Below are 25904 nucleotides of genomic sequence, written 5' to 3'. Positions count from 1 at the left end.
ACCTTAGATTTCCAAGATCTTTTAACTCAAAGTCATTACCAAGTATGTCCTGTAACCTTTTTTATTTCGTCGGAATCATTGCCAGTCACCACCATGTCATGTACATATACTATAAGGGCAGTAATTTTTTCTCCACTATTCTTCACAAATAGCGTATGATTTGCATCGGATTGCTTGTATCCAATCTTCCTCATGAACTTTGAAAACCTTCCAAACCACGCCCCCGGAGATTGCTTTAGTCCATACAACGCCTTTTTTTAACTTACATACGTTGTCACCATAATCCATTCCGGGAGGAGGTTCCATAAACACTTCTTCCAAATAACCATTTAAGAACGTGTTTATAACGCCAAATTGTCTTAACGGCCAATCCTTATTCGCAACGATCGAAACAAGAATTCAGATAGTATTTATCTTTGCCACTGGTGCAAAGTATCTTCGTAGTCTATGCCATATTTTTGTGTGTAGCCTTTCGCGACTATTCTCGCCTTGTATCTATCAATCTTTCCATTCGAATCCAGCTTCACTGTGAAGACCCATCTACATCGCACAGTTTTCTTTCCGGAAGGGAGTACGACTTCGTCCCATGTATGATTCTGTTTCAACGCATCTAATTCTTCGAATACGGCTTTCCTCAACTTTGGATCTTCCATAGCTTCGTGAATAGTTTTAGGAATAACTACAGAAGCTAATTCTTCCACCATACGTTGTTGTGGTTCCACCAATCTTTCAGTGGAAACGTAATAATTAATCGGATACTTTGATTTTGACTTTAGGTCCGGCTGGTAATGTTTCCTTGGAACTCCTCTTAATTTGCATACCTTGTGACAACGTCAGATCCGGCTGGGTATTAGTTTGGTTTGGACTCATTGTACTATCCGACTCGGGCCACTGATGGTACATGTACATCAACGACCTCAGGAGAACCATTAGTAAAATCGTTAATTTGCATACCTTGTGACAACGTCGGATCCGGCTGGGTATTAGTTTGGTTTGGACTCATTGTACTATCCGACTCGGGCTGCATCTTTGGGCTTTCGAACTGCACCTCTGGGCTTTCATGGTCTCCCCCTGAGTCATAATTCTCTTGCCCACAAGTTATTTCTTGCCCATCTTCATTACCATCGAGTCCATCTACTATCTCACCAAGCCTATTATTTTTCTCATGCAAGTTACCCTCATACATCCTCTCCCTCCTGAGAGAAATATTCATGTGAAAAATAAGAGATGTTTTCGTGAAAACTAACATCTCGAGTGACGTACATTTTATTTTCTTTTGGTTCATAACACCTTTGCCCTTTCTTGAAGTCTGCATACCCCATAAAAATACATCTTATCGCCCTTGGCTCTAGCTTTCCCACATTATGATGTACATATGTGACGCACCCAAATACTCGTGGCTCAAGATTGGACCCGATTGGAAGTCCAAGTTTTTCGTGTACGAGTTGTAGTGGAGTTTTAAATTCAATAACTCGTGATGGTGTCTGATTCATCAAATACGCAGCATTTCGTACCACTTCTCCCCGATATTTGTGTGGCATCTTCATATCAAACAAAGAGGCTCGTACAATTTCTAGAATTTTCTTGTTTCTTCTTTCCGCGTGCCCATTTTATTGTGGTGTGTTCGTACACGAAGTCTGGTGTCTAATCAAGTTCTCCCTGCAAAACACCTCCATGTCATGATTGACATATTCTCCTCCATTATCGGATTGGAGGACTTTAATCTCACTTTTGTATTGAGTTTTAATGTGTAAGTAAAGTTCATTAAAAGCATGTGTCACGTCACTTTTATGTTTAAGCGGGGAGATCCAAATCATTCGTGAAAATTCATCAATAAAAGTAACAAAAAAACGATAACCACATGAAGTTGCTATTTTTGCTGGCCCCCATACGTCATAGTGGATTTTCATGAGTGGAAATGTGGTTTTATTTTCACTTGGGTAGTATGAAACCCGATGACTTTTAGCCATCTCACACACATCACAACTAGTATCAAAAGGTTTATTACTCAAAAAAATTTCAGGTTTCAGTTTTTTTAAATATCCAAAAGACAAATGTCCTAATCTTCGATGCCATAACCAAGGCAAAGAGTTTCTTCCTTCTGTGTTATTTGCTTCAACCGATGCTTCTTCCTCGAGATAGTACAACTTGCCCTTCCTAATACCATAGCCAAGAATCCGATCTGTCACGATGTCTTGAAAAACACAATTGTTCGGTCAAAACGTTACATAACAATTAAGTTGGTCTATAATTTGACTGATAGATAGTAGGTTTGATGACAAAGATGGAACCACAAGGACTGTATCAAGATTCATAGAGTTCGACAACTTAGCCGATCCTGCACAGGTTACTTTAGGCACACTCCCATTTGCAGTTTTCACCACATTTTGTTTTGGTTTGACTTTTAACGTAAGTTTGGACGGATCATTTGTCATATGATCCGTCGACCCTGTGTCAATAATCCAGTTACTCATAACAGACTTAGTTGTATTTGACATACCGTAATCGTCACTAGATTCTGCATGAGCCGCAATGGGGGTAACGTCATCATTTTTTGACGTAGCCATGGAGGTTTGTCCCAACTTCCTTCGAGGTTTTTTTTTGAAAAATCCCACCATTCGGGGTGACCTATTATCTCGTAACACCTTTGTTTTGAGTGTCCTTCTTCTCCGCAATGAGTGCAAACAAATGTATTTTTCTTGTCATTCGAGTTTTTTTCTTTTGAAGGCCGATTCCAGGTTGTGAGATGAACAAGGCTGTCTGATTCGTTTTTTACATCTTCCATGGTGGTCTGCTGAGACTGATCTTTCCGCACAAATGCATAGCATGCCTTAAGATCTAAGGGTGGATCTTTCCTTAGGATTTCTCCACGTGCCTGATTGAATTTCGCATCTAGCCCAGCAAGAAAAATATGTACCCTAAGACGTCCCAATATTTTATTCAGTGAAACCACCTTACTTACATCATCTTCATCATCTTCATGAACAATCAGCCAGGTATCTATTTCCTGGAAGATCCCTAGCAGTTCATTGTAGTATGTTGCGAGTGGCCGTCCGTTTTGCCTTGTACTGAACGACCTCCGGTTCAATTCGAATAGTTCCGTCTCGTCTGTCTCATCATAGAATGTTTTAGCCACCGCGTCCCAGATCTCTTTCACCGTCTTCAATCAGATGAATCTGGGGATCAAAGTTGGGCTCATCGAATCTATGAGCCAACTCTTGACCCGATTGTTATCCATGAGCCAAGTTTCGATTTGTTTTTCACCAGATTCTGGTTTCGTGGAGGATCCCGTTAGGAATCCTAGTTTATTTTGTGCTCCAATCCTCATCTCCATTAGTTGAGACCACAACTGATAATTGGTATCATCTAGGATAATCCCAGTTGGAAAGGGAGGATCCTGGACGACGAAACAGGGTTCTTGAGGAACAGAGGAATCTTTGTCTGTCATTGTGATTCGATGGGTGATTTAGATTTGAGAGAAAATATGTTTTGTATGCTCTGATACCATGTAAGCAAAAAGATTCATATGAAGGCTTCATATATTTATTAAGATTACAGAGGGTATACATATATAGGGATACAAAATCCACAAAAAGGAAACAATAACAACCTCCTATACTATAGGAAGTACAATATATGATAATTAATACCACAATCTTATCTAGTTTTATAGTCCTCTCGTCCACAAAAGCTTTGGTTTTTGATTCCATTTCAAGCATGTTCACGTACTTATGTGTTTTCTTCTATTACATCATATCATTAGTTTCAATATGCTTTTATAGTAAATTTTGTTTCATTATTTGGTTCCTTAGAAAATGAAGTGAATATCAAAATGAAAGGTGTATTTACTTTTGTGCTACCTGTGAGTCACTTCACATGAGGGGTGATTAAATGTTAAAATATAAACATATTTGCATTTCTTTTCCATAACAATTATATGCTGACAAACTACACATGTTGTAGGTTTCATGATGGTCAGATTTTGATGCAGGCAAACATGGTTTGTGAAGACCCGGTTAATTCAATTCTAATTTGGTTATATATCCTGTTTTTTGCAAAAAGTCGCGTCCTTTTTATACTAATAGGAGCCGGTTTTGAAACCGGTTGTTATTTACTTTTTCACATAGGACTCGCACGGCATAAGACCCGGTTCAAAACCGGGTTATTTAATTGAATTAACTGGGACATATGAATCTTTTTGTAGTAGTGACGTTTTTTTTAATAGTTTAGAAATTTTGTTGGACTATTTTAAGATAAGATATTAAGTTGGTTGGGTTTTTTTTGAATAGATAAAAAACAAATTGATGTTTTTTTTTTAATTAAAAATACAGCTTGATAAATGACGATGACACTCAGTTAAATTGTAACTTGTATCGTGAGGGGTAATAAGCATCTTTTGGGATATCTGGTGAGCCTAAACACTGTTCCTTTACACAGGATGCGGCGAACGGGTTCCTTTAGAAAACATATAACTGATCACAACCTTTTGGTAATCCCCACTAGCTATCTATCTTAACCCTTCTCATTTGTCAACCCCATTAACTAACCATATTTAGGAATATGAACCCTTCTGAATAAGTCATACTTTCATGTTTCTTTGTCTCCGGAAGCCTATATAAATCATCGATTCCATAAAGACATCAGCAACACAAAAATATAAATCGTATATCACATTCGACAGAAGTAAAAGAACTGATAATACAATGCCTGCAATTGAAGGTTCTCCGGGAACCTCCATGCATGGAGTCACCGGCCGGGAGCCAGTTCTGGCGTTCTCTGTGGCGTCTCCTATGGTGGCCACTGATACCACAGCGAAATTTGACCTCCCTGTGGACTCTGAACACAAGGCAAAAGTCTTTAAGCTCTTTTCATTTGCAAACCCTCACATGAGAACCTTCCACCTTTCATGGATCTCGTTCTTCACTACTTTCGTCTCCACCTTCGCTGCTGCTCCGTTGGTCCCCATCATACGAGACAACCTTGATCTCACAAAAGCTGACATTGGGAACGCCGGCGTTGCCTCAGTTTCCGGTAGTATCTTCTCGAGGCTGGTTATGGGTGCGGTATGTGACTTGTTGGGGCCTCGCTACGGCTGTGCTTTCCTCATAATGATGTCAGCACCCACCGTCTTCTGCATGTCTTTCGTTGCTGACGCTAGTGGCTACATAGCTGTCAGATTCATGATCGGATTTTCTTTGGCTACGTTTGTGTCGTGCCAATATTGGATGAGCACCATGTTTAACAGCAAGATCATCGGGCTGGTGAACGGGACGGCGGCTGGGTGGGGGAACATGGGTGGTGGAGCCACGCAACTCCTGATGCCGGTGTTGTTTGAGATCATCAAGAAGGCCGGGGCAACACCGTTCACGGCTTGGAGGATAGCGTTTTTCGTACCAGGGTGGCTTAACGCAATCATGGGGATATTTGTGTTGACTCTTGGTCAAGATTTGCCTGATGGTAATCTCGGTGCTCTTCAGAAGAAGGGTGATGTTGCCAAAGATAAATTCGGCAAGGTAAACCTTAATATTGCATTAACCATTCATTTATGGTATGTTCTTTAACTCTAATTTGTTTCTCGTTTTGTAGGTATTGTGGTATGCTGTGACAAACTATCGAACATGGATCTTCGTACTTCTCTACGGTTATTCCATGGGTGTAGAGTTGACCATTGACAATGTGATCGCAGAATACTTCTATGACAGGTTTGAGTTGTTTTTTTTTTACTCTACACAAAAGTTTAGTTATATGTGCAAATTAAAGTAAACGTTTGTTTTCCGATGAATTATCTACAGATTTGATCTACAGCTTCACCTTGCCGGAATCATTGCGGCCTGCTTCGGAATGGCAAACCTCCTAGCTCGTCCATTTGGTGGGTTCACATCGGATTACATGGCCAAACGATTTGGAATGAGAGGTCGACTCTGGAACTTATGGCTACTCCAAACAGCTGGCGGTGTTTTTTGTGTCTTCCTAGGCCTAGTAAACTCGCTACCATTAGCCATCACCTTTATGATGCTCTTCTCCATCGGTGCACAGGCAGCATGCGGAGCCACCTTCGGCATCGTTCCCTTCATTTCCCGGCGGTCAATGGGTATCATCTCTGGTATGACCGGTGCCGGAGGGAACTTTGGATCAGGACTAACCCAATTGATATTCTTTGCGTCTGCTTCAATATCGACTGCGAAAGGGTTGTCTTACATGGGTATCATGATCATCGTTTGTACACTTCCTGTAAGTTTTGTTCACTTCCCACAATGGGGAAGCATGTTTTTTCCGGCCAGTCAAGACATCGTCAAAGGTAGTGAAGAGAATTATTATGTTGCCGAATGGACGGAGGAGGAGAAGCAGAAAGGTATGCACCAAGCAAGTCTTAAGTTTGCTGAGAACAGTCGCTCGGAGCGTGGAGGGAAGGTGGCTTCGGCTCCAACACCACCCAACGCCACCCCCAATTATGTTTGATACTTTGATTGCTTTGATTTATAGATTTCTTTTATCTAAATAATTGCATGTATATGGTGCAACGAACAAAAGAAAATTTTCTACGTTTTCTCCGATTGGTAATTCTACGTTAATTTCGAGACTACATTCTCAGTGTTATTGACTACATATAATCTCCTCGACGATGCATGCAACATTCCAATTGTCGGGATTTTCTTGCAAATTTAATTTTGGGATTATTTGTGAAAGTTTATTTCTTTTGGTTATTAACTGGAAGATTGAGGTGTGCATTTTATTTTTAAGAGCTTGTTTCTCAATACAAATTAAAATTATCTCCTTCTCCCAAAATTATCTTTTATTGACTATGTGCTACAAAATGAATAAATTTTTTGAACGAAAAAAGAAATATATATATATATATATATATATATATATATATATATATATATATATATATATATATATATATATATATATATAGAGAGAGAGAGAGAGAGAGAGAGAGAGGTAGGTTCCGTTGAGATTAAAAATAAAATAGAGATCTCGAAATTCAACCTCAGTCACGTATTTCACATATGCCGCAATAACCTTCCGTCGTACCGGCGCAGCAGGTCTGGAATAATCATAAACGATTACACAGCGCCGCCCATTCCTTTATCCTCCGCCACCATCCCCACCACCATAACCGCCACCGCCACAACCCCTACCACCACCTATGACACCAGCCGACTCCACCACTGTCACCTCCGTTACTTATACCACCGCTATCTCTGTCATCACCACTATTTCTGCCACCAACTGTCGTAATCATATATGATTACTCAGTCTGTGAACAGACATATATGTATAATCATTTATGATTAAACATATATGTATAAACATGTATAATCATATATGATTATACCTCTCTGCCATATAATCATTTATGATTAGGCATAGTCCGTTGCTGCCGGTACGCTGAAACGTTACAGCGGTAAGTAAGAAATACGTGGCTGAGGTTTAATCTCAAGATCTCTAATTTTTTTTTAATCTCAAGGGAACCGTCCTATATATATATATATATATATATATATATATATATATATATATATATATATATACGTGGCTAGGGCAGCACAGCAGAGTTGCATCCAAGCCCTAGAGCCGGGCACACCAGCTAGATCCAGCCCAGCAGGCTCAGCGCCCGCTGGCGCCCCCGGGAGCGGAACGCCCAGGCGAAAGGCTCGCGCCCGCCAAATGACACTCTTCGTTCCAAGACAAAAGTACGGCCAGGAGACAAAAAGTGGGATCAGAGCATTACCGTCAAAGCCAATGAGAGTGCTCTGACAGTGGAAGGCGCATGACCCTCCAATCAGCCCCTCTGATCCTGTCTCCCCAAAAAGCGATCATGTCTGGTACAGACCAGGCAAGAGCGCTAGGTATAAAAGGACGCATTCTCATACTAGCGAGGTAAGCTCCCCAACCGATCTAAAGAGAACAAAACAAACCCTAGAGCCATCCTAACTTGACCATCGGAGCGTTCTCCCGGGAACTCCTCCCGAGAAGCGGCTGACAACCCTTGTTCTTTGTGACTTTGCAGATACACCCAGGCAACCAAGAGAGTCCCACCTTAGAGTTAGAAGCGAGGTCTCATCAAGAGCAAGGTTCCATCATTTGGCGCCATACGTTTGTGAGACGAAAAACACAAACAAAAGCACGAAATCAAGCATCAATGGCGTCCAACGGTAGCAAGGGACGACCAGTTAGTCCCATACATCCCATGGCGACGTTGGACGAAACGCCACCGCCTATAGCGACCAATAGGCCAGTTTTGGGCGAAGGAAGTTCTACAACAGCCGCCGGAAATATTTTGCAACCGCTGTCTTCTCAGCAAAGAGCAACTCCGGTGGAGCTACTTTCGCCCACACAGCTTCAGACGCCATCGTTCTTTGCGCCGCCGCTGCAACAGACGCGGACAGTCCACTCAACTGCACCTCCATCGAGCCACATTTTCAGCCTTTCACCGTCGTTCGTAACACCCACATCGTTCCAGACGAATGGTGGACAGAATTCTGCAACGCTATTACCACCATTGGCGCAAATCATGATGAACAACTCACCACCCGTGTACCCAACAGTAGGAGCATGGACTGGACCGACTATTCACCCGAACAACAGCTTAAAACAGCCGATAATGTTCAACCCTGTTACATCCATGCACCCTCTCTCCACTAGCCATCCCCTTCAGTTACCATTCCAACCATACCCCTTTTATGGACCAAGCCCAACCTACCTTACGCCCCTACAGCATGGAATGAGTTCGCAGTACCAGCAAGGGACGTCAACTGCTCTAAACCAGGATGGTTTTTCCCGGAGTGTAACATCTCCGTTCGTTAAAGAGCTGCTGGATTACGAAATACCAAACACCGCGAAGCTCCCAACGCTTAAAATGTACAATGGAACCACCGACCCAGATAGCCACATTGATACGTATGAATGGACGATGACGTCGTTAAAACTTAACGAGAAGTTTTGGTGCACATACTTCCCGACGACGCTCGATGGCAATGCCGGCACATGGTTCAAAACGCTACACCCGGGCAGCATTTCAAACTTCGCTCAGCTCAAATACCTCTTCCTCACCAACTTCATGTAGCTACGTAAATACAAAGGCGATTCCCATTCAATTATAGGCTGCAAACAAAGGGAGGGGGAGACTGTTCGAGAATATTTTACAAGGTTCATAAACGCTACGCTGGATGTACCGGGGCATGACGAAGGGCTCATTGCTGGTGCTTTCACATGGGGACTCCTGCCTAGGCCCCTCTCGCAAAAACTCATGGGAAAGAAGCCTCTAACATGAGCTGAGTTGAAAGAAGGAGTGGAGCGATACCTACGGAAGAAAGAGGCTGAGGCAGCCAAGCAGGCCTACTTGAAGGCTATGGTGACTAGACATCGCCACCCGACCCACACGGACTTCCGAGGGGGAGGAAGACACTATGGCTAAGCAAGAAGACCATCACCACGTTTTCGACCATTTATTAAAGACGACAGACGGGGTTGCCGCCCAGAAGTATATGCAGTGTCCGAGAAACAGCAGCCAGCCAATTCGCCCAAGAGTCGGTACTGTGAATACCACAAAAGCAAAACCCATGATACAGCTAGCTGTTCGGTGCTAAAGAAGGAGATGGAGGAGAAACAACTTAAGGGAGACCTAGTGGAGGTGGCGCGAAGCCTACGCGCCAAATTCGATGCTGAGAACGCCAAGGGTCCATCCCGCGAAGGAGTTCAGCCCAAGGAGATATTCATGATACGCAGCAAAAGAAGTAGGGGGAACAGCGGGGAGAGCAAATCATTGTTAAACCGCCAGCACGCGCGCTCATGTTCTCCATACAGGATCCTCGGCCAGACGGTTGGAAGGGTGACAACCCACTGATAATACAGGCATCCATCAAGGACGTGACTATCCATAGGGTCTATGTCGACACCGGGAGCTCAGCAGACATCATATATGAGCATTGTTTCCGGCTCCTCCCGGATCGCTGGAAAGACAATTTGCGACCTACGATGGGTAGGCTGGTGGGATTCACCGGCCACAGCCTGTGGCCGTTGGGCACGATTCACCTCCCCTTAACAATCACTAGCCACGACAAGCAGCAAAAGAAAACTGCCCTGATAGACTTTGTGGTCATTCGGCACTCGGCGGAACACAACATCATATTGGGAAGGACCGCCCTCCTGAAGCTAGGGGCCGTACCTTCAACCATGCATGAGATCATGAAATTCGACACTCTAAAGGGCGAAGCCACGATTCTAGCCACTCTGCCCAGAGAATTGCGGTGCTATACGATTATGGAGCCAACAGAAATAACCAAAGGGCCCAAGAGGCCCAGGGGTAGTCTGGCAAAAGGAAAGGAGGTAATCAATGAGGGATATCCCGATCAGCCGATCGATGTTGGAAGCGACCTCCCAAGCCACACAAGAAGAGCACTGGTTGACCTGCTCAAACGCTACAAACATGTATTTGCTTGGACCCCCACGGATATGGTGGGGGTAGAAAGGAAGGTCATCGAACATAAGCTGATGATCAAACCAAGGGTAAAAGAGGTTAAGCAGAAGAAAAGGGTACAAGGAGGAGACCGTAACGGGGCAATCAATGCAGAAGTGGCTAAGTTGACGGAGGACGGAATAGTAAGGGAGGCGACGTTCCCAACATGGATCGCAAACCCAGTTATGGTCCGTAAGCAGGACGGGTCGTGGCGCATGTGCATCGACCTTTCTGATCTAAACAAGACATGCCCTAAAGACTGCTACCCACTCCCGGAAATCGATCAGAAGGTAGAGTCGCTACAGGGATACAAGCTAAAATGCTTCTTGGACGCATACAAAGGGTATCACCAGATATTGATGAGCAAAGAAGACGAAGAGAAAACAGCCTTCTATACAGACAATGACACGTTCTGCTACACCAAGATGCCTTTCGGGTTAAAGAACGCAGGGATGACATACTAATGACTAGTTGACTCGATATTCGCCAAGCAGATTGGAAGGAATATTGAGGTATATGTAGACGATATGGTGATCAAGAGCCCAAATGAAGAAAAAATGCTGCAAGACATCGAAGAGATTTTCAAAACATTAGAGGTAACCAAGATGAAACTAAACCCAGCCAAATGCACGTTTGGAGTGGAAGAGGGGCAATTCTTGGGTTACTATGTTACTAGACAAGGCGTCCAGCCCAGCCCGACCAAGGTCGACGAGTTCATCGAGATGCCAACCCCAAATTCTCTTAGAGATGCACAAGGTCTGAACGGGAAGCTCACAGCTCTAAGTAGGTTCATCTCAAAATCTGCTGACAAGGTTATGCCACTGTTCCACACCTTAAAGGGATGCATCGAAAAAACAATTTCCAATGGACGAATGAGCCTGAGAAGGCGCTCCAGAGAATCAAGGAGGCACTGCACAAGCTGCCGACCCTGGCAACCCCCATCCCGGGAGAAACATTACAAGTGTATCTATCGACGTCAGGTGAAGCGATATCATCGATATTGGCTGTGGAAAGGGAAGGAGAGCAGAGACCAATATACTTTGTTAGCAGAGCACTGCAAGGACCAGAACTCAATTATCCCACGCTGGAAAAATTGGTGCTAGCACTCATCTACGCTGCGAGACGATTAAGGCGATACTTCCAGGCACATCAAATCGAGGTACTCACAAGCTACCCCATTAAACAGATCTTTCTTAAGCCGGAGACGTCGGGTCGGCTGGCCAAGTGGGCAATTGAGCTGGGAGAGCACGACATAAACTACCGCCCAAGAACAAGTATCAAAGGACAGGCATTGGCTGATTTCTTACTAGAAATTCCTGACGGGGGGAATCCGTCATAAGAAAAGGTGTGGGTAGTTGAAGAGGCCCCTACCGGCGATGGTTCATGGACCCTGTACACGGACGGAGCGTCCAGCAGGGAGGGCTCAGGGGCGGGTCTGATCCTGACTAGCCCAAAAGGAGAAGAGGTAACCTACGCCCTCCGTTTCAACTTCCATACATCGAACAACGAGGCAGAATATGAGGCACTGCTCGCAGGATTGCGACTTGCCAAACAGATGAGTGCGAAAGCTGTAACAGCGCTAACCGACTCAAGGTTAGCAGCGAACCAAGTAAATGGGAGTTTTGAGGTGAGAGACCAAAGAATGGGAAGGTATGTAAAGATGGTAAAGCAACTGGTAGAATCATTAGGCCAATTCACAATCAAGCAGATACCTAGAAGTGAGAATAAGAGGGCAGACGCCTTGAGCAAGCTAGCGTCCACTTGTTTCGACCACCTGTCAAAGAAAGCTTTAGTGGAGGTGCTCCGGGAGAGAAGCATTAATGAACAGCAGGTGAATATCCTGACCCCCGTAGGACCCACATGGATGACACCGTTCCGGGAATACCTCCAGAGAGGGGTGTTGTCGGACGACCATGACGAAGCCAGAAAAATACGTATAAAGGCGCCCTCATACGCAATGGTGAACGGGGAGTTGTACAAGAAGGGGTTCACGTCTCCATGGCTAAAATGTTTAGATCAAGCCAAGGGAAGAGAGACATTGCAGGAAGCACACTCAGGGCAGGTAGGCGCACACGAAGGAGCGAGGGCTTTGACAGGAAAGGTGCTACGAATGGGGGTATACTGGCCAACGATACATCAAGACGCAGTAGAAGTAACCAAGAAATGTGGGGAGTGTCAATCTTACGCCCCAGTCCAGGCGGAACCCCCGGCGCCGCTAAGCAACATATCCAGCCCGTGGTCTTTCTACCAATGGGGCATAGACATAGTGGGTCCATTCCCAGAAGCACCAGGGAAGCTGAAGTATATGGTGGTAGTCGTGGATTACTTCATAAAGTGGATTGAAGCTGAGCCATTGGCATGCATATCTGGGAGGCACATGATATTTGTGTGGAAAAACATCATGACAAGATTTGGAACACCTAAGGTTCTCATCAGTGACAATGGTTTGCAATTCGCTGAGAACCCATTCAGAGAATGGTGCACTGCCAAAGGGATAAGCCAGCGCTTCACATCGGTGGCACACCCCTAAGCGAACGGTCAAACAGAGGTGTCCAACCGAACCATTGTCAATGGGATCAAAAAGAGGTTGGGTAAAGCAAAAGGGAATTGGGCAGAGGAGATACCAATGGTGCTATGGTCATACAGGACTACACCACGGAAAAGCACAAGGGAAACCCCTTTCAGCTTGACATATGGGACTGAAGCCATGCTCCCCATGGAAGTGGCAGTGAATACGCTAAGGGTGGCCAACCAAGATGAGGAAAGCAACGTACAAGGCCTGAGGATAAACTTAGATATCCTAGAGGAAAAGCGCGAAGAGTCGGGATTACGCCAAGCTGAATATAAACATGCAACAGAAAGGTATTACAACCAAAGGGTAAAGGAGAATGCCTTCAAAGTGGGCGAGTATGTTTTGAGGAAAAATGAGGCCAGTCGGGCACAGCCCCAGGGAAAGCTAGGCCCAACATGGGAAGGCCCATATAGGGTCACAGAGGCAAACAGGAACGAGGCATATGTATTAGAGACGATGGAAGGAAGACCCATTCCAAGAACATGGAATGCTAGGAACCTAAAGAAATATTTCTTTTAAGGAAGAGGAAAGATGTAACCCTAGTTGGTTGATATCCCATTGAATATGTTGCACCTTAGAGGTACTTAGAGTACATTTATCCATGCTAAGTGACATGAGAATTGATACTAAGTGTATTCCTATATTTAAAGGCATGAGTTTAGTACTCGACATATATAAAATTTCATGCATAAGCAACATGAGCTTAATACTCAGTGTATTGAAAAAAACTCGCGGTTAAATAGTAATGCAATTGATGATTTCTCATACTTAGTGTAATGATATCCAACGATTAAATGATGAGTGCTAAGTGCACTCAATGTGAACACTTAGCATGTCAATAATAACAAACAAAGCAAAATATTTGGCACATCTTGAGCAATAGACAATAAACGAATAAGCCAAGCACAAAACACAAAAGGAGCTAATAGATAATGCTTAGTGCATATCAAACACATACACATAAAAGAAAAAACATTGTTCTGGGCAATCCAACCATTAAAAGCAAAGCACATAGACCAAACAAAACAAGGAAATATTACGGCTTCGAACCATCACCAGCAAACTTATCACCAACCACAACATCATCCACACTCACTTTCCCAGCCAACCCATCAGAAACTTCCCTATCATCTGCCACCTCATCAACATCGCCACCTCCAGCACCTGCTCGACCATCACCACTAGCACCACAATCCTTACCATTTCCTCCCACACCAATGTCATTCACAAGCACCATTTCACGACTCGCAGCATCCTCAGGAGTGCCCTCTGAACCAAAAGAACACAACTCTTGCAAACCATCAATACCCATCTCTCCCAGACCCAACAGACCTGCGTGATCCATACTAGCAAAGGATAAGAGAGCATCACTTACGCTAACCACAGGCCCGACAGACAACGAACTAGCACCCACCTCCCCACTTTCACCGCCACTTAAAGCCTTCTGGGCAGATTCAACCCCGGCCACATATGCAGCATGGCGGATAAGACTGATAGCATTGGTAAAGTCAGGATGCTCTGTCAGCTTATCAACGATACGCACAACACCAATTTGCAGCAGCCAATCCAAATCTCGACGAACAGCTCACACATCTGCTTGCAGCGACGACACAAGCTTGTCACGGTCAATGACGTCACGCTCGAGACTTTCAACCTGGATCATTAAGCCTTCATTCGTTTGAGTGAGAGAATCAACCTTGGCCTCTAATGCAGCCCTAGCCTCATCAAGAACATTCTTCTCAGACGCCAGCAATTCACATTTCTTTTCGGAGGAGCAAAGATCATCACCAAGCTCATTCAGACGGCGCTCCAAGCTTGCCACACGTGATCTACAGGTGGCATGTGTAGTCTCCACCTCACCCAAGGTGTGGATACGCTGAGAACCTGCAACAAGATAAAACATCGCCTGTGCAGCAGCATAAGCCATATTGGAAGCAAGGGCAGGATTACCCATCGCTCCCATATCCTAAACAGCAGCTGGGGGGAAGGCATGACGCGAGAATTCCAGAGCGTTGGCACGAACAGACAAACGAGAACCATCATGAAGATTCCAAGATGGCACAGCGCCGCCCATTCCTTTATCCTCCGCCACCATCCCCACCACCATAACCGCCACCGCCACCACCTATGACACCAGCCGACTCCACCACTGTCACCTCCGTTACTTATACCACCGCTATCTCTGTCACAACCACTATTTCTGCCACCAACTGTCGTAATCATATATGATTACTCAGTCTGTGAACAGACATATATGTATAATCATTTATGATTAAACATATATGTATAAACATGTATAATCATATATGATTATACCTCTCTGCCATATAATCATTTATGATTAGGCATAGTCCGTTGCTGCCGGTACGCTGAAACGTTAGAGCGGTAAGTAAGAAATACGTGGCTGAGGTTTAATCTCAAGATCTCTAATTTTTTTAATCTCAAGGGAACCGTCCTATATATATATATATATATATATATATATATATATATATATATATATATATATATATATATATATATATATATATATATACGTGGCTAGGGCAGCACAGCAGAGTTGCATCCAAGCCCTAGAGCCGGGCACACCAGCTAGATCCAGCCCAGCAGGCTCAGCGCCCGCTGGCGCCCCCGGGAGCGGAACGCCCAGGCGAAAGGCTCGCGCCCGCCAAATGACACTCTTCGTTCCAAGACAAAAGTACGGCCAGGAGACAAAAAGTGGGATCAGAGCATTACCGTCAAAGCCAATGAGAGTGCTCTGACAGTGGAAGGCGCATGACCCTCCAATCAGCCCCTCTGATCCTGTCTCCCCAAAAAGCGATCATGTCTGGTACAGACCAGGCAAGAGCGCTAGGTATAAAAGGACGCATTCTCATACTAGCGAGGTAAGCTCCCCAACCGATCTAAAGAGAACAAAACAAACCCTAGAGCCATCCTAACTTGACCATCGGAGCGTTCTCCCGGGAACTCCTCCCGAGAAGCGGCTGACAACCCTTGTTCTTTGTGACTTTGCAGATACACCCAGGCAACCAAGAGAGTCCCACCTTAGAGTTAGAAGCGAGGTCTCATCAAGAGCAAGGTTCCATCATTTGGCGCCATACGTTTGTGAGACGAAAAACACAAACAAAAGCACGAAATCAAGCATCAATGGCGTCCAACGGTAGCAAGGGACGACCAGTTAGTCCCATACATCCCATGGCGACGTTGGACGAAACGCCACCGCCTATAGCGACCAATAGGCCAGTTTTGGGCGAAGGAAGTTCTACAACAGCCGCCGGAAATATTTTGCAACCGCTGTCTTCTCAGCAAAGAGCAACTCCGGTGGAGCTACTTTCGCCCACACAGCTTCAGACGCCATCGTTCTTTGCGCCGCCGCTGCAACAGACGCGGACAGTCCACTCAACTGCACCTCCATCGAGCCACATTTTCAGCCTTTCACCGTCGTTCGTAACACCCACATCGTTCCAGACGAATGGTGGACAGAATTCTGCAACGCTATTACCACCATTGGCGCAAATCATGATGAACAACTCACCACCCGTGTACCCAACAGTAGGAGCATGGACTGGACCGACTATTCACCCGAACAACAGCTTAAAACAGCCGATAATGTTCAACCCTGTTACATCCATGCACCCTCTCTCCACTAGCCATCCCCTTCAGTTACCATTCCAACCATACCCCTTTTTATGGACCAAGCCCAACCTACCTTACGCCCCTACAGCATGGAATGAGTTCGCAGTACCAGCAAGGGACGTCAACTGCTCTAAACCAGGATGGTTTTTCCCGGAGTGTAACATCTCCGTTCGTTAAAGAGCTGCTGGATTACGAAATACCAAACACCGCGAAGCTCCCAACGCTTAAAATGTACAATGGAACCACCGACCCAGATAGCCACATTGATACGTATGAATGGACGATGACGTCGTTAAAACTTAACGAGAAGTTTTGGTGCACATACTTCCCGACGACGCTCGATGGCAACGCCGGCACATGGTTCAAAACGCTACACCCGGGCAGCATTTCAAACTTCGCTCAGCTCAAATACCTCTTCCTCACCAACTTCATGTAGCTAGGTAAATACAAAGGCGATTCCCATTCAATTATAGGCTGCAAACAAAGGGAGGGGGAGACTGTTCGAGAATATTTTACAAGGTTCATAAACGCTACGCTGGATGTACCGGGGCATGACGAAGGGCTCATTGCTGGTGCTTTCACATGGGGACTCCTGCCTAGGCCCCTCTCGCAAAAACTCATGGGAAAGAAGCCTCTAACATGAGCTGAGTTGAAAGAAGGAGTGGAGCGATACCTACGGAAGAAAGAGGCTGAGGCAGCCAAGCAGGCCTACTTGAAGGCTATGGTGACTAGACATCGCCACCCGACCCACACGGACTTCCGAGGGGGAGGAAGACACTATGGCTAAGCAAGAAGACCATCACCACGTTTTCGACCATTTATTAAAGACGACAGACGGGGTTGCCGCCCAGAAGTATATGCAGTGTCCGAGAAACAGCAGCCAGCCAATTCGCCCAAGAGTCGGTACTGTGAATACCACAAAAGCAAAACCCATGATACAGCTAGCTGTTCGGTGCTAAAGAAGGAGATGGAGGAGAAACAACTTAAGGGAGACCTAGTGGAGGTGGCGCGAAGCCTACGCGCCAAATTCGATGCTGAGAACGCCAAGGGTCCATCCCGCGAAGGAGTTCAGCCCAAGGAGATATTCATGATACGCAGCAAAAGAAGTAGGGGGGACAGCGGGGAGAGCAAATCATTGTTAAACCGCCAGCACGCGCGCTCATGTTCTCCATACAGGATCCTCGGCCAGACGGTTGGAAGGGCGACAACCCACTGATAATACAGGCATCCATCAAGGACGTGACTATCCATAGGGTCTATGTCGACACCGGGAGCTCAGCAGACATCATATATGAGCATTGTTTCCGGCTCCTCCCGGATCGCTGGAAAGACAATTTGCGACCTACGATGGGTAGGCTGGTGGGATTCACCGGCCACAGCCTGTGGCCGTTGGGCACGATTCACCTCCCCTTAACAATCACTAGCCACGACAAGCAGCAAAAGAAAACTGCCCTGATAGACTTTGTGGTCATTCGGCACTCGGCGGAACACAACATCATATTGGGAAGGACCGCCCTCCTGAAGCTAGGGGCCGTACCTTCAACCATGCATGAGATCATGAAATTCGACACTCTAAAGGGCGAAGCCACGATTCTAGCCACTCTGCCCAGAGAATTGCGGTGCTATACGATTATGGAGCCAACAGAAATAACCAAAGGGCCCAAGAGGCCCAGGGGTAGTCTGGCAAAAGGAAAGGAGGTAATCAATGAGGGATATCCCGATCAGCCGATCGATGTTGGAAGCGACCTCCCAAGCCACACAAGAAGAGCACTGGTTGACCTGCTCAAACGCTACAAACATGTATTTGCTTGGACCCCCACGGATATGGTGGGGGTAGAAAGGAAGGTCATCGAACATAAGCTGATGATCAAACCAAGGGTAAAAGAGGTTAAGCAGAAGAAAAGGGTACAAGGAGGAGACCGTAACGGGGCAATCAATGCAGAAGTGGCTAAGTTGACGGAGGACGGAATAGTAAGGGAGGCGACGTTCCCAACATGGATCGCAAACCCAGTTATGGTCCGTAAGCAGGACGGGTCGTGGCGCATGTGCATCGACCTTTCTGATCTAAACAAGACATGCCCTAAAGACTGCTACCCACTCCCGGAAATCGATCAGAAGGTAGAGTCGCTACAGGGATACAAGCTAAAATGCTTCTTGGACGCATACAAAGGGTATCACCAGATATTGATGAGCAAAGAAGACGAAGAGAAAACAGCCTTCTATACAGACAATGACACGTTCTGCTACACCAAGATGCCTTTCGGGTTAAAGAACGCAGGGGTGACATACTAATGACTAGTTGACTCGATATTCGCCAAGCAGATTGGAAGGAATATTGAGGTATATGTAGACGATATGGTGATCAAGAGCCCAAATGAAGAAAAAATGCTGCAAGACATCGAAGAGATTTTCAAAACATTAGAGGTAACCAAGATGAAACTAAACCCAGCCAAATGCACGTTTGGAGTGGAAGAGGGGCAATTCTTGGGTTACTATGTTACTAGACAAGGCGTCCAGCCCAGCCCGACCAAGGTCGACGAGTTCATCGAGATGCCAACCCCAAATTCTCTTAGAGATGCACAAGGTCTGAACGGGAAGCTCACAGCTCTAAGTAGGTTCATCTCAAAATCTGCTGACAAGGTTATGCCACTGTTCCACACCTTAAAGGGATGCATCGAAAAAACAATTTCCAATGGACGAATGAGCCTGAGAAGGCGCTCCAGAGAATCAAGGAGGCACTGCACAAGCTGCCGACCCTGGCAACCCCCATCCCGGGAGAAACATTACAAGTGTATCTATCGACGTCAGGTGAAGCGATATCATCGATATTGGCTGTGGAAAGGGAAGGAGAGCAGAGACCAATATACTTTGTTAGCAGAGCACTGCAAGGACCAGAACTCAATTATCCCACGCTGGAAAAATTGGTGCTAGCACTCATCTACGCTGCGAGACGATTAAGGCGATACTTCCAGGCACATCAAATCGAGGTACTCACAAGCTACCCCATTAAACAGATCTTTCTTAAGCCGGAGACGTCGGGTCGGCTGGCCAAGTGGGCAATTGAGCTGGGAGAGCACGACATAAACTACCGCCCAAGAACAAGTATCAAAGGACAGGCATTGGCTGATTTCTTACTAGAAATTCCTGACGGGGGGAATCCGTCATAAGAAAAGGTGTGGGTAGTTGAAGAGGCCCCTACCGGCGATGGTTCATGGACCCTGTACACGGACGGAGCGTCCAGCAGGGAGGGCTCAGGGGCGGGTCTGATCCTGACTAGCCCAAAAGGAGAAGAGGTAACCTACGCCCTCCGTTTCAACTTCCATACATCGAACAACGAGGCAGAATATGAGGCACTGCTCGCAGGATTGCGACTTGCCAAACAGATGAGTGCGAAAGCTGTAACAGCGCTAACCGACTCAAGGTTAGCAGCGAACCAAGTAAATGGGAGTTTTGAGGTGAGAGACCAAAGAATGGGAAGGTATGTAAAGATGGTAAAGCAACTGGTAGAATCATTAGGCCAATTCACAATCAAGCAGATACCTAGAAGTGAGAATAAGAGGGCAGACGCCTTGAGCAAGCTAGCGTCCACTTGTTTCGACCACCTGTCAAAGAAAGCTTTAGTGGAGGTGCTCCGGGAGAGAAGCATTAATGAACAGCAGGTGAATATCCTGACCCCCGTAGGACCCACATGGATGACACCGTTCCGGGAATACCTCCAGAGAGGGGTGTTGTCGGACGACCATGACGAAGCCAGAAAAATACGTATAAAGGCGCCCTCATACGCAATGGTGAACGGGGAGTTGTACAAGAAGGGGTTCACGTCTCCATGGCTAAAATGTTTAGATCAAGCCAAGGGAAGAGAGACATTGCAGGAAGCACACTCAGGGCAGGTAGGCGCACACGAAGGAGCGAGGGCTTTGACAGGAAAGGTGCTACGAATGGGGGTATACTGGCCAACGATACATCAAGACGCAGTAGAAGTAACCAAGAAATGTGGGGAGTGTCAATCTTACGCCCCAGTCCAGGCGGAACCCCCGGCGCCGCTAAGCAACATATCCAGCCCGTGGTCTTTCTACCAATGGGGCATAGACATAGTGGGTCCATTCCCAGAAGCACCAGGGAAGCTGAAGTATATGGTGGTAGTCGTGGATTACTTCATAAAGTGGATTGAAGCTGAGCCATTGGCATGCATATCTGGGAGGCACATGATATTTGTGTGGAAAAACATCATGACAAGATTTGGAACACCTAAGGTTCTCATCAGTGACAATGGTTTGCAATTCGCTGAGAACCCATTCAGAGAATGGTGCACTGCCAAAGGGATAAGCCAGCGCTTCACATCGGTGGCACACCCCTAAGCGAACGGTCAAACAGAGGTGTCCAACCGAACCATTGTCAATGGGATCAAAAAGAGGTTGGGCAAAGCAAAAGGGAATTGGGCAGAGGAGATACCAATGGTGCTATGGTCATACAGGACTACACCACGGAAAAGCACAAGGGAAACCCCTTTCAGCTTGACATATGGGACTGAAGCCATGCTCCCCATGGAAGTGGCAGTGAATACGCTAAGGGTGGCCAACCAAGATGAGGAAAGCAACGTACAAGGCCTGAGGATAAACTTAGATATCCTAGAGGAAAAGCGCGAAGAGTCGGGATTACGCCAAGCTGAATATAAACATGCAACAGAAAGGTATTACAACCAAAGGGTAAAGGAGAATGCCTTCAAAGTGGGCGAGTATGTTTTGAGGAAAAATGAGGCCAGTCGGGCACAGCCCCAGGGAAAGCTAGGCCCAACATGGGAAGGCCCATATAGGGTCACAGAGGCAAACAGGAACGAGGCATATGTATTAGAGACGATGGAAGGAAGACCCATTCCAAGAACATGGAATGCTAGGAACCTAAAGAAATATTTCTTTTAAGGAAGAGGAAAGATGTAACCCTAGTTGGTTGATATCCCATTGAATATGTTGCACCTTAGAGGTACTTAGAGTACATTTATCCATGCTAAGTGACATGAGAATTGATACTAAGTGTATTCCTATATTTAAAGGCATGAGTTTAGTACTCGACATATATAAAATTTCATGCATAAGCAACATGAGCTTAATACTCAGTGTATTTAAAAAAACTCGCGGTTAAATAGTAATGCAATTGATGATTTCTCATACTTAGTGTAATGATATCCAACGATTAAATGATGAGTGCTAAGTGCACTCAATGTGAACACTTAGCATGTCAATAATAACAAACAAAGCAAAATATTTGGCACATCTTGAGCAATAGACAATAAACGAATAAGCCAAGCACAAAACACAAAAGGAGATAATAGATAATGCTTAGTGCATATCAAACACATACACATAAAAGAAAAAACATTGTTCTGGGCAATCCAACCATTAAAAGCAAAGCACATAGACCAAACAAAACAAGGAAATATTACGGCTTCGAACCATCACCAGCAAACTTATCACCAACCACAACATCATCCACACTCACTTTCCCAGCCAACCCATCAGAAACTTCCCTATCATCTGCCACCTCATCAACATCGCCACCTCCAGCACCTGCTCGACCATCACCACTAGCACCACAATCCTTACCATTTCCTCCCACACCAATGTCATTCACAAGCACCATTTCACGACTCGCAGCATCCTCAGGAGTGCCCTCTGAACCAAAAGAACACAACTCTTGCAAACCATCAATACCCATCTCTCCCAGACCCAACAGACCTGCGTGATCCATACTAGCAAAGGATAAGAGAGCATCACTTACGCTAACCACAGGCCCGACAGACAACGAACTAGCACCCACCTCCCCACTTTCACCGCCACTTAAAGCCTTCTGGGCAGATTCAACCCCGGCCACATATGCAGCATGGCGGATAAGACTGATAGCATTGGTAAAGTCAGGATGCTCTATCAGCTTATCAACGATACGCACAACACCAATTTGCAGCAGCCAATCCAAATCTCGACGAACAGCTCACACATCTGCTTGCAGCGACGACACAAGCTTGTCACGGTCAATGACGTCACGCTCGAGACTTTCAACCTGGATCATTAAGCCTTCATTCGTTTGAGTGAGAGAATCAACCTTGGCCTCTAATGCAGCCCTAGCCTCATCAAGAACATTCTTCTCAGACGCCAGCAATTCACATTTCTTTTCGGAGGAGCAAAGATCATCACCAAGCTCATTCAGACGGCGCTCCAAGCTTGCCACACGTGATCTACAGGTGGCATGTGTAGTCTCCACCTCACCCAAGGTGTGGATACGCTGAGAACCTGCAACAAGATAAAACATCGCCTGTGCAGCAGCATAAGCCATATTGGAAGCAAGGGCAGGATTACCCATCGCTCCCATATCCTAAACAGCAGCTGGGGGGAAGGCATGACGCGAGAATTCCAGAGCGTTGGCACGAACAGACAAACGAGAACCATCATGAAGATTCCAAGATGGCACAGCGCCGCCCATTCCTTTATCCTCCGCCACCATCCCCACCACCATAACCGCCACCGCCACCACCTATGACACCAGCCGACTCCACCACTGTCACCTCCGTTACTTATACCACCGCTATCTCTGTCACAACCACTATTTCTGCCACCAACTGTCGTAATCATATATGATTACTCAGTCTGTGAACAGACATATATGTATAATCATTTATGATTAAACATATATGTATAAACATGTATAATCATATATGATTATACCTCTCTGCCATATAATCATTTATGATTAGGCATAGTCCGTTGCTGCCGGTACGCTGAAACGTTAGAGCGGTAAGTAAGAAATACGTGGCTGAGGTTTAATCTCAAGATCTCTAATTTTTTTAATCTCAAGGGAACCGTCCTATATATATATATATATATATATATATATATATATATATATATATATATATATATATATATATATATATATATATATACGTGGCTAGGGCAGCACAGCAGAGTTGCATCCAAGCCCTAGAGCCGGGCACACCAGCTAGATCCAGCCCAGCAGGCTCAGCGCCCGCTGGCGCCCCCGGGAGCGGAACGCCCAGGCGAAAGGCTCGCGCCCGCCAAATGACACTCTTCGTTCCAAGACAAAAGTACGGCCAGGAGACAAAAAGTGGGATCAGAGCATTACCGTCAAAGCCAATGAGAGTGCTCTGACAGTGGAAGGCGCATGACCCTCCAATCAGCCCCTCTGATCCTGTCTCCCCAAAAAGCGATCATGTCTGGTACAGACCAGGCAAGAGCGCTAGGTATAAAAGGACGCATTCTCATACTAGCGAGGTAAGCTCCCCAACCGATCTAAAGAGAACAAAACAAACCCTAGAGCCATCCTAACTTGACCATCGGAGCGTTCTCCCGGGAACTCCTCCCGAGAAGCGGCTGACAACCCTTGTTCTTTGTGACTTTGCAGATACACCCAGGCAACCAAGAGAGTCCCACCTTAGAGTTAGAAGCGAGGTCTCATCAAGAGCAAGGTTCCATCATTTGGCGCCATACGTTTGTGAGACGAAAAACACAAACAAAAGCACGAAATCAAGCATCAATGGCGTCCAACGGTAGCAAGGGACGACCAGTTAGTCCCATACATCCCATGGCGACGTTGGACGAAACGCCACCGCCTATAGCGACCAATAGGCCAGTTTTGGGCGAAGGAAGTTCTACAACAGCCGCCGGAAATATTTTGCAACCGCTGTCTTCTCAGCAAAGAGCAACTCCGGTGGAGCTACTTTCGCCCACACAGCTTCAGACGCCATCGTTCTTTGCGCCGCCGCTGCAACAGACGCGGACAGTCCACTCAACTGCACCTCCATCGAGCCACATTTTCAGCCTTTCACCGTCGTTCGTAACACCCACATCGTTCCAGACGAATGGTGGACAGAATTCTGCAACGCTATTACCACCATTGGCGCAAATCATGATGAACAACTCACCACCCGTGTACCCAACAGTAGGAGCATGGACTGGACCGACTATTCACCCGAACAACAGCTTAAAACAGCCGATAATGTTCAACCCTGTTACATCCATGCACCCTCTCTCCACTAGCCATCCCCTTCAGTTACCATTCCAACCATACCCCTTTTTATGGACCAAGCCCAACCTACCTTACGCCCCTACAGCATGGAATGAGTTCGCAGTACCAGCAAGGGACGTCAACTGCTCTAAACCAGGATGGTTTTTCCCGGAGTGTAACATCTCCGTTCGTTAAAGAGCTGCTGGATTACGAAATACCAAACACCGCGAAGCTCCCAACGCTTAAAATGTACAATGGAACCACCGACCCAGATAGCCACATTGATACGTATGAATGGACGATGACGTCGTTAAAACTTAACGAGAAGTTTTGGTGCACATACTTCCCGACGACGCTCGATGGCAACGCCGGCACATGGTTCAAAACGCTACACCCGGGCAGCATTTCAAACTTCGCTCAGCTCAAATACCTCTTCCTCACCAACTTCATGTAGCTACGTAAATACAAAGGCGATTCCCATTCAATTATAGGCTGCAAACAAAGGGAGGGGGAGACTGTTCGAGAATATTTTACAAGGTTCATAAACGCTACGCTGGATGTACCGGGGCATGACGAAGGGCTCATTGCTGGTGCTTTCACATGGGGACTCCTGCCTAGGCCCCTCTCGCAAAAACTCATGGGAAAGAAGCCTCTAACATGAGCTGAGTTGAAAGAAGGAGTGGAGCGATACCTACGGAAGAAAGAGGCTGAGGCAGCCAAGCAGGCCTACTTGAAGGCTATGGTGACTAGACATCGCCACCCGACCCACACGGACTTCCGAGGGGGAGGAAGACACTATGGCTAAGCAAGAAGACCATCACCACGTTTTCGACCATTTATTAAAGACGACAGACGGGGTTGCCGCCCAGAAGTATATGCAGTGTCCGAGAAACAGCAGCCAGCCAATTCTCCCAAGAGTCGGTACTGTGAATACCACAAAAGCAAAACCCATGATACAGCTAGCTGTTCGGTGCTAAAGAAGGAGATGGAGGAGAAACAACTTAAGGGAGACCTAGTGGAGGTGGCGCGAAGCCTACGCGCCAAATTCGATGCTGAGAACGCCAAGGGTCCATCCCGCGAAGGAGTTCAGCCCAAGGAGATATTCATGATACGCAGCAAAAGAAGTAGGGGGAACAGCGGGGAGAGCAAATCATTGTTAAACCGCCAGCACGCGCGCTCATGTTCTCCATACAGGATCCTCGGCCAGACGGTTGG

At 46.1% G+C, this 25904-nt stretch overlaps 4 protein-coding genes across 4 annotated transcripts; 3 read left to right on the top strand and 1 right to left on the bottom strand.

The window, feature by feature from the left end:
• Positions 1 to 410: 410 nt before the first annotated feature.
• On the bottom strand, positions 411 to 3448 carry LOC145057707 (uncharacterized). The gene is made up of 5 exons (XM_079005585.1): positions 3224 to 3448; positions 2501 to 3160; positions 1291 to 1541; positions 908 to 1196; positions 411 to 821 (listed from the first exon to the last, which is right to left on the bottom strand). The coding sequence occupies exons 1-5, from the start codon at positions 3446 to 3448 to the stop codon at positions 411 to 413; spliced, it is 1836 nt and encodes a 611-aa protein (XP_078861711.1).
• Positions 3449 to 4644: 1196 nt separating this feature from the next.
• Positions 4645 to 6700, top strand: LOC145093322 (high-affinity nitrate transporter 2.1-like). Its single transcript, XM_079031428.1, has 3 exons — positions 4645 to 5513; positions 5587 to 5702; positions 5793 to 6700. The coding sequence occupies exons 1-3, from the start codon at positions 4704 to 4706 to the stop codon at positions 6457 to 6459; spliced, it is 1593 nt and encodes a 530-aa protein (XP_078887554.1). The 5' UTR covers positions 4645 to 4703; the 3' UTR covers positions 6460 to 6700.
• A 6391-nt stretch (positions 6701 to 13091) lies between these two features.
• On the top strand, positions 13092 to 13556 carry LOC145057688 (uncharacterized). The gene has a single exon (XM_079005565.1). It carries the CDS (start codon positions 13092 to 13094, stop codon positions 13554 to 13556), a length of 465 nt encoding a protein of 154 aa, XP_078861691.1.
• A 7571-nt stretch (positions 13557 to 21127) lies between these two features.
• Positions 21128 to 21592, top strand: LOC145057671 (uncharacterized). Its single transcript, XM_079005543.1, has one exon. It carries the CDS (start codon positions 21128 to 21130, stop codon positions 21590 to 21592), a length of 465 nt encoding a protein of 154 aa, XP_078861669.1.
• The last annotated feature ends 4312 nt before the right edge of the window (positions 21593 to 25904 follow it).

This window comes from Lactuca serriola, chromosome 1 (assembly GCF_051521515.1).
Source record: "Lactuca serriola cultivar US96UC23 chromosome 1, Lser_US96UC23_V15, whole genome shotgun sequence".
In the NCBI taxonomy this organism is placed as follows: Eukaryota; Viridiplantae; Streptophyta; class Magnoliopsida; order Asterales; family Asteraceae; genus Lactuca; species Lactuca serriola.
Note: the sequence above shows the minus strand (reverse complement) of the source record. Positions and strands in the feature narration are given on the sequence as shown.

What these genes read in the sequence shown, in the direction of transcription:
- LOC145057688 (XM_079005565.1), top strand. Translation starts at nt 13,092, where the DNA reads ATGGTGCTATGGTCATACAGGACTACACCACGGAAAAGCACAAGGGAA.
- LOC145093322 (XM_079031428.1), top strand. Translation starts at nt 4,704, where the DNA reads ATGCCTGCAATTGAAGGTTCTCCGGGAACCTCCATGCATGGAGTCACC. An exon ending in CCAAAGATAAATTCGGCAAG is followed by an intron (nt 5,514 to 5,586) that starts GTAAACCTTAAT and finishes CTCGTTTTGTAG; the next exon opens with GTATTGTGGTATGCTGTGAC. An exon ending in GCAGAATACTTCTATGACAG is followed by an intron (nt 5,703 to 5,792) that starts GTTTGAGTTGTT and finishes AATTATCTACAG; the next exon opens with ATTTGATCTACAGCTTCACC.
- LOC145057707 (XM_079005585.1), bottom strand. Translation starts at nt 3,448, where the DNA reads ATGACAGACAAAGATTCCTCTGTTCCTCAAGAACCCTGTTTCGTCGTC. An exon ending in GACTTCAAGAAAGGGCAAAG is followed by an intron (nt 1,197 to 1,290) that starts GTGTTATGAACC and finishes TATTTCTCTCAG; the next exon opens with GAGGGAGAGGATGTATGAGG. An exon ending in GTTCTCCTGAGGTCGTTGAT is followed by an intron (nt 822 to 907) that starts GTACATGTACCA and finishes CGTTGTCACAAG; the next exon opens with GTATGCAAATTAAGAGGAGT.
- LOC145057671 (XM_079005543.1), top strand. Translation starts at nt 21,128, where the DNA reads ATGGTGCTATGGTCATACAGGACTACACCACGGAAAAGCACAAGGGAA.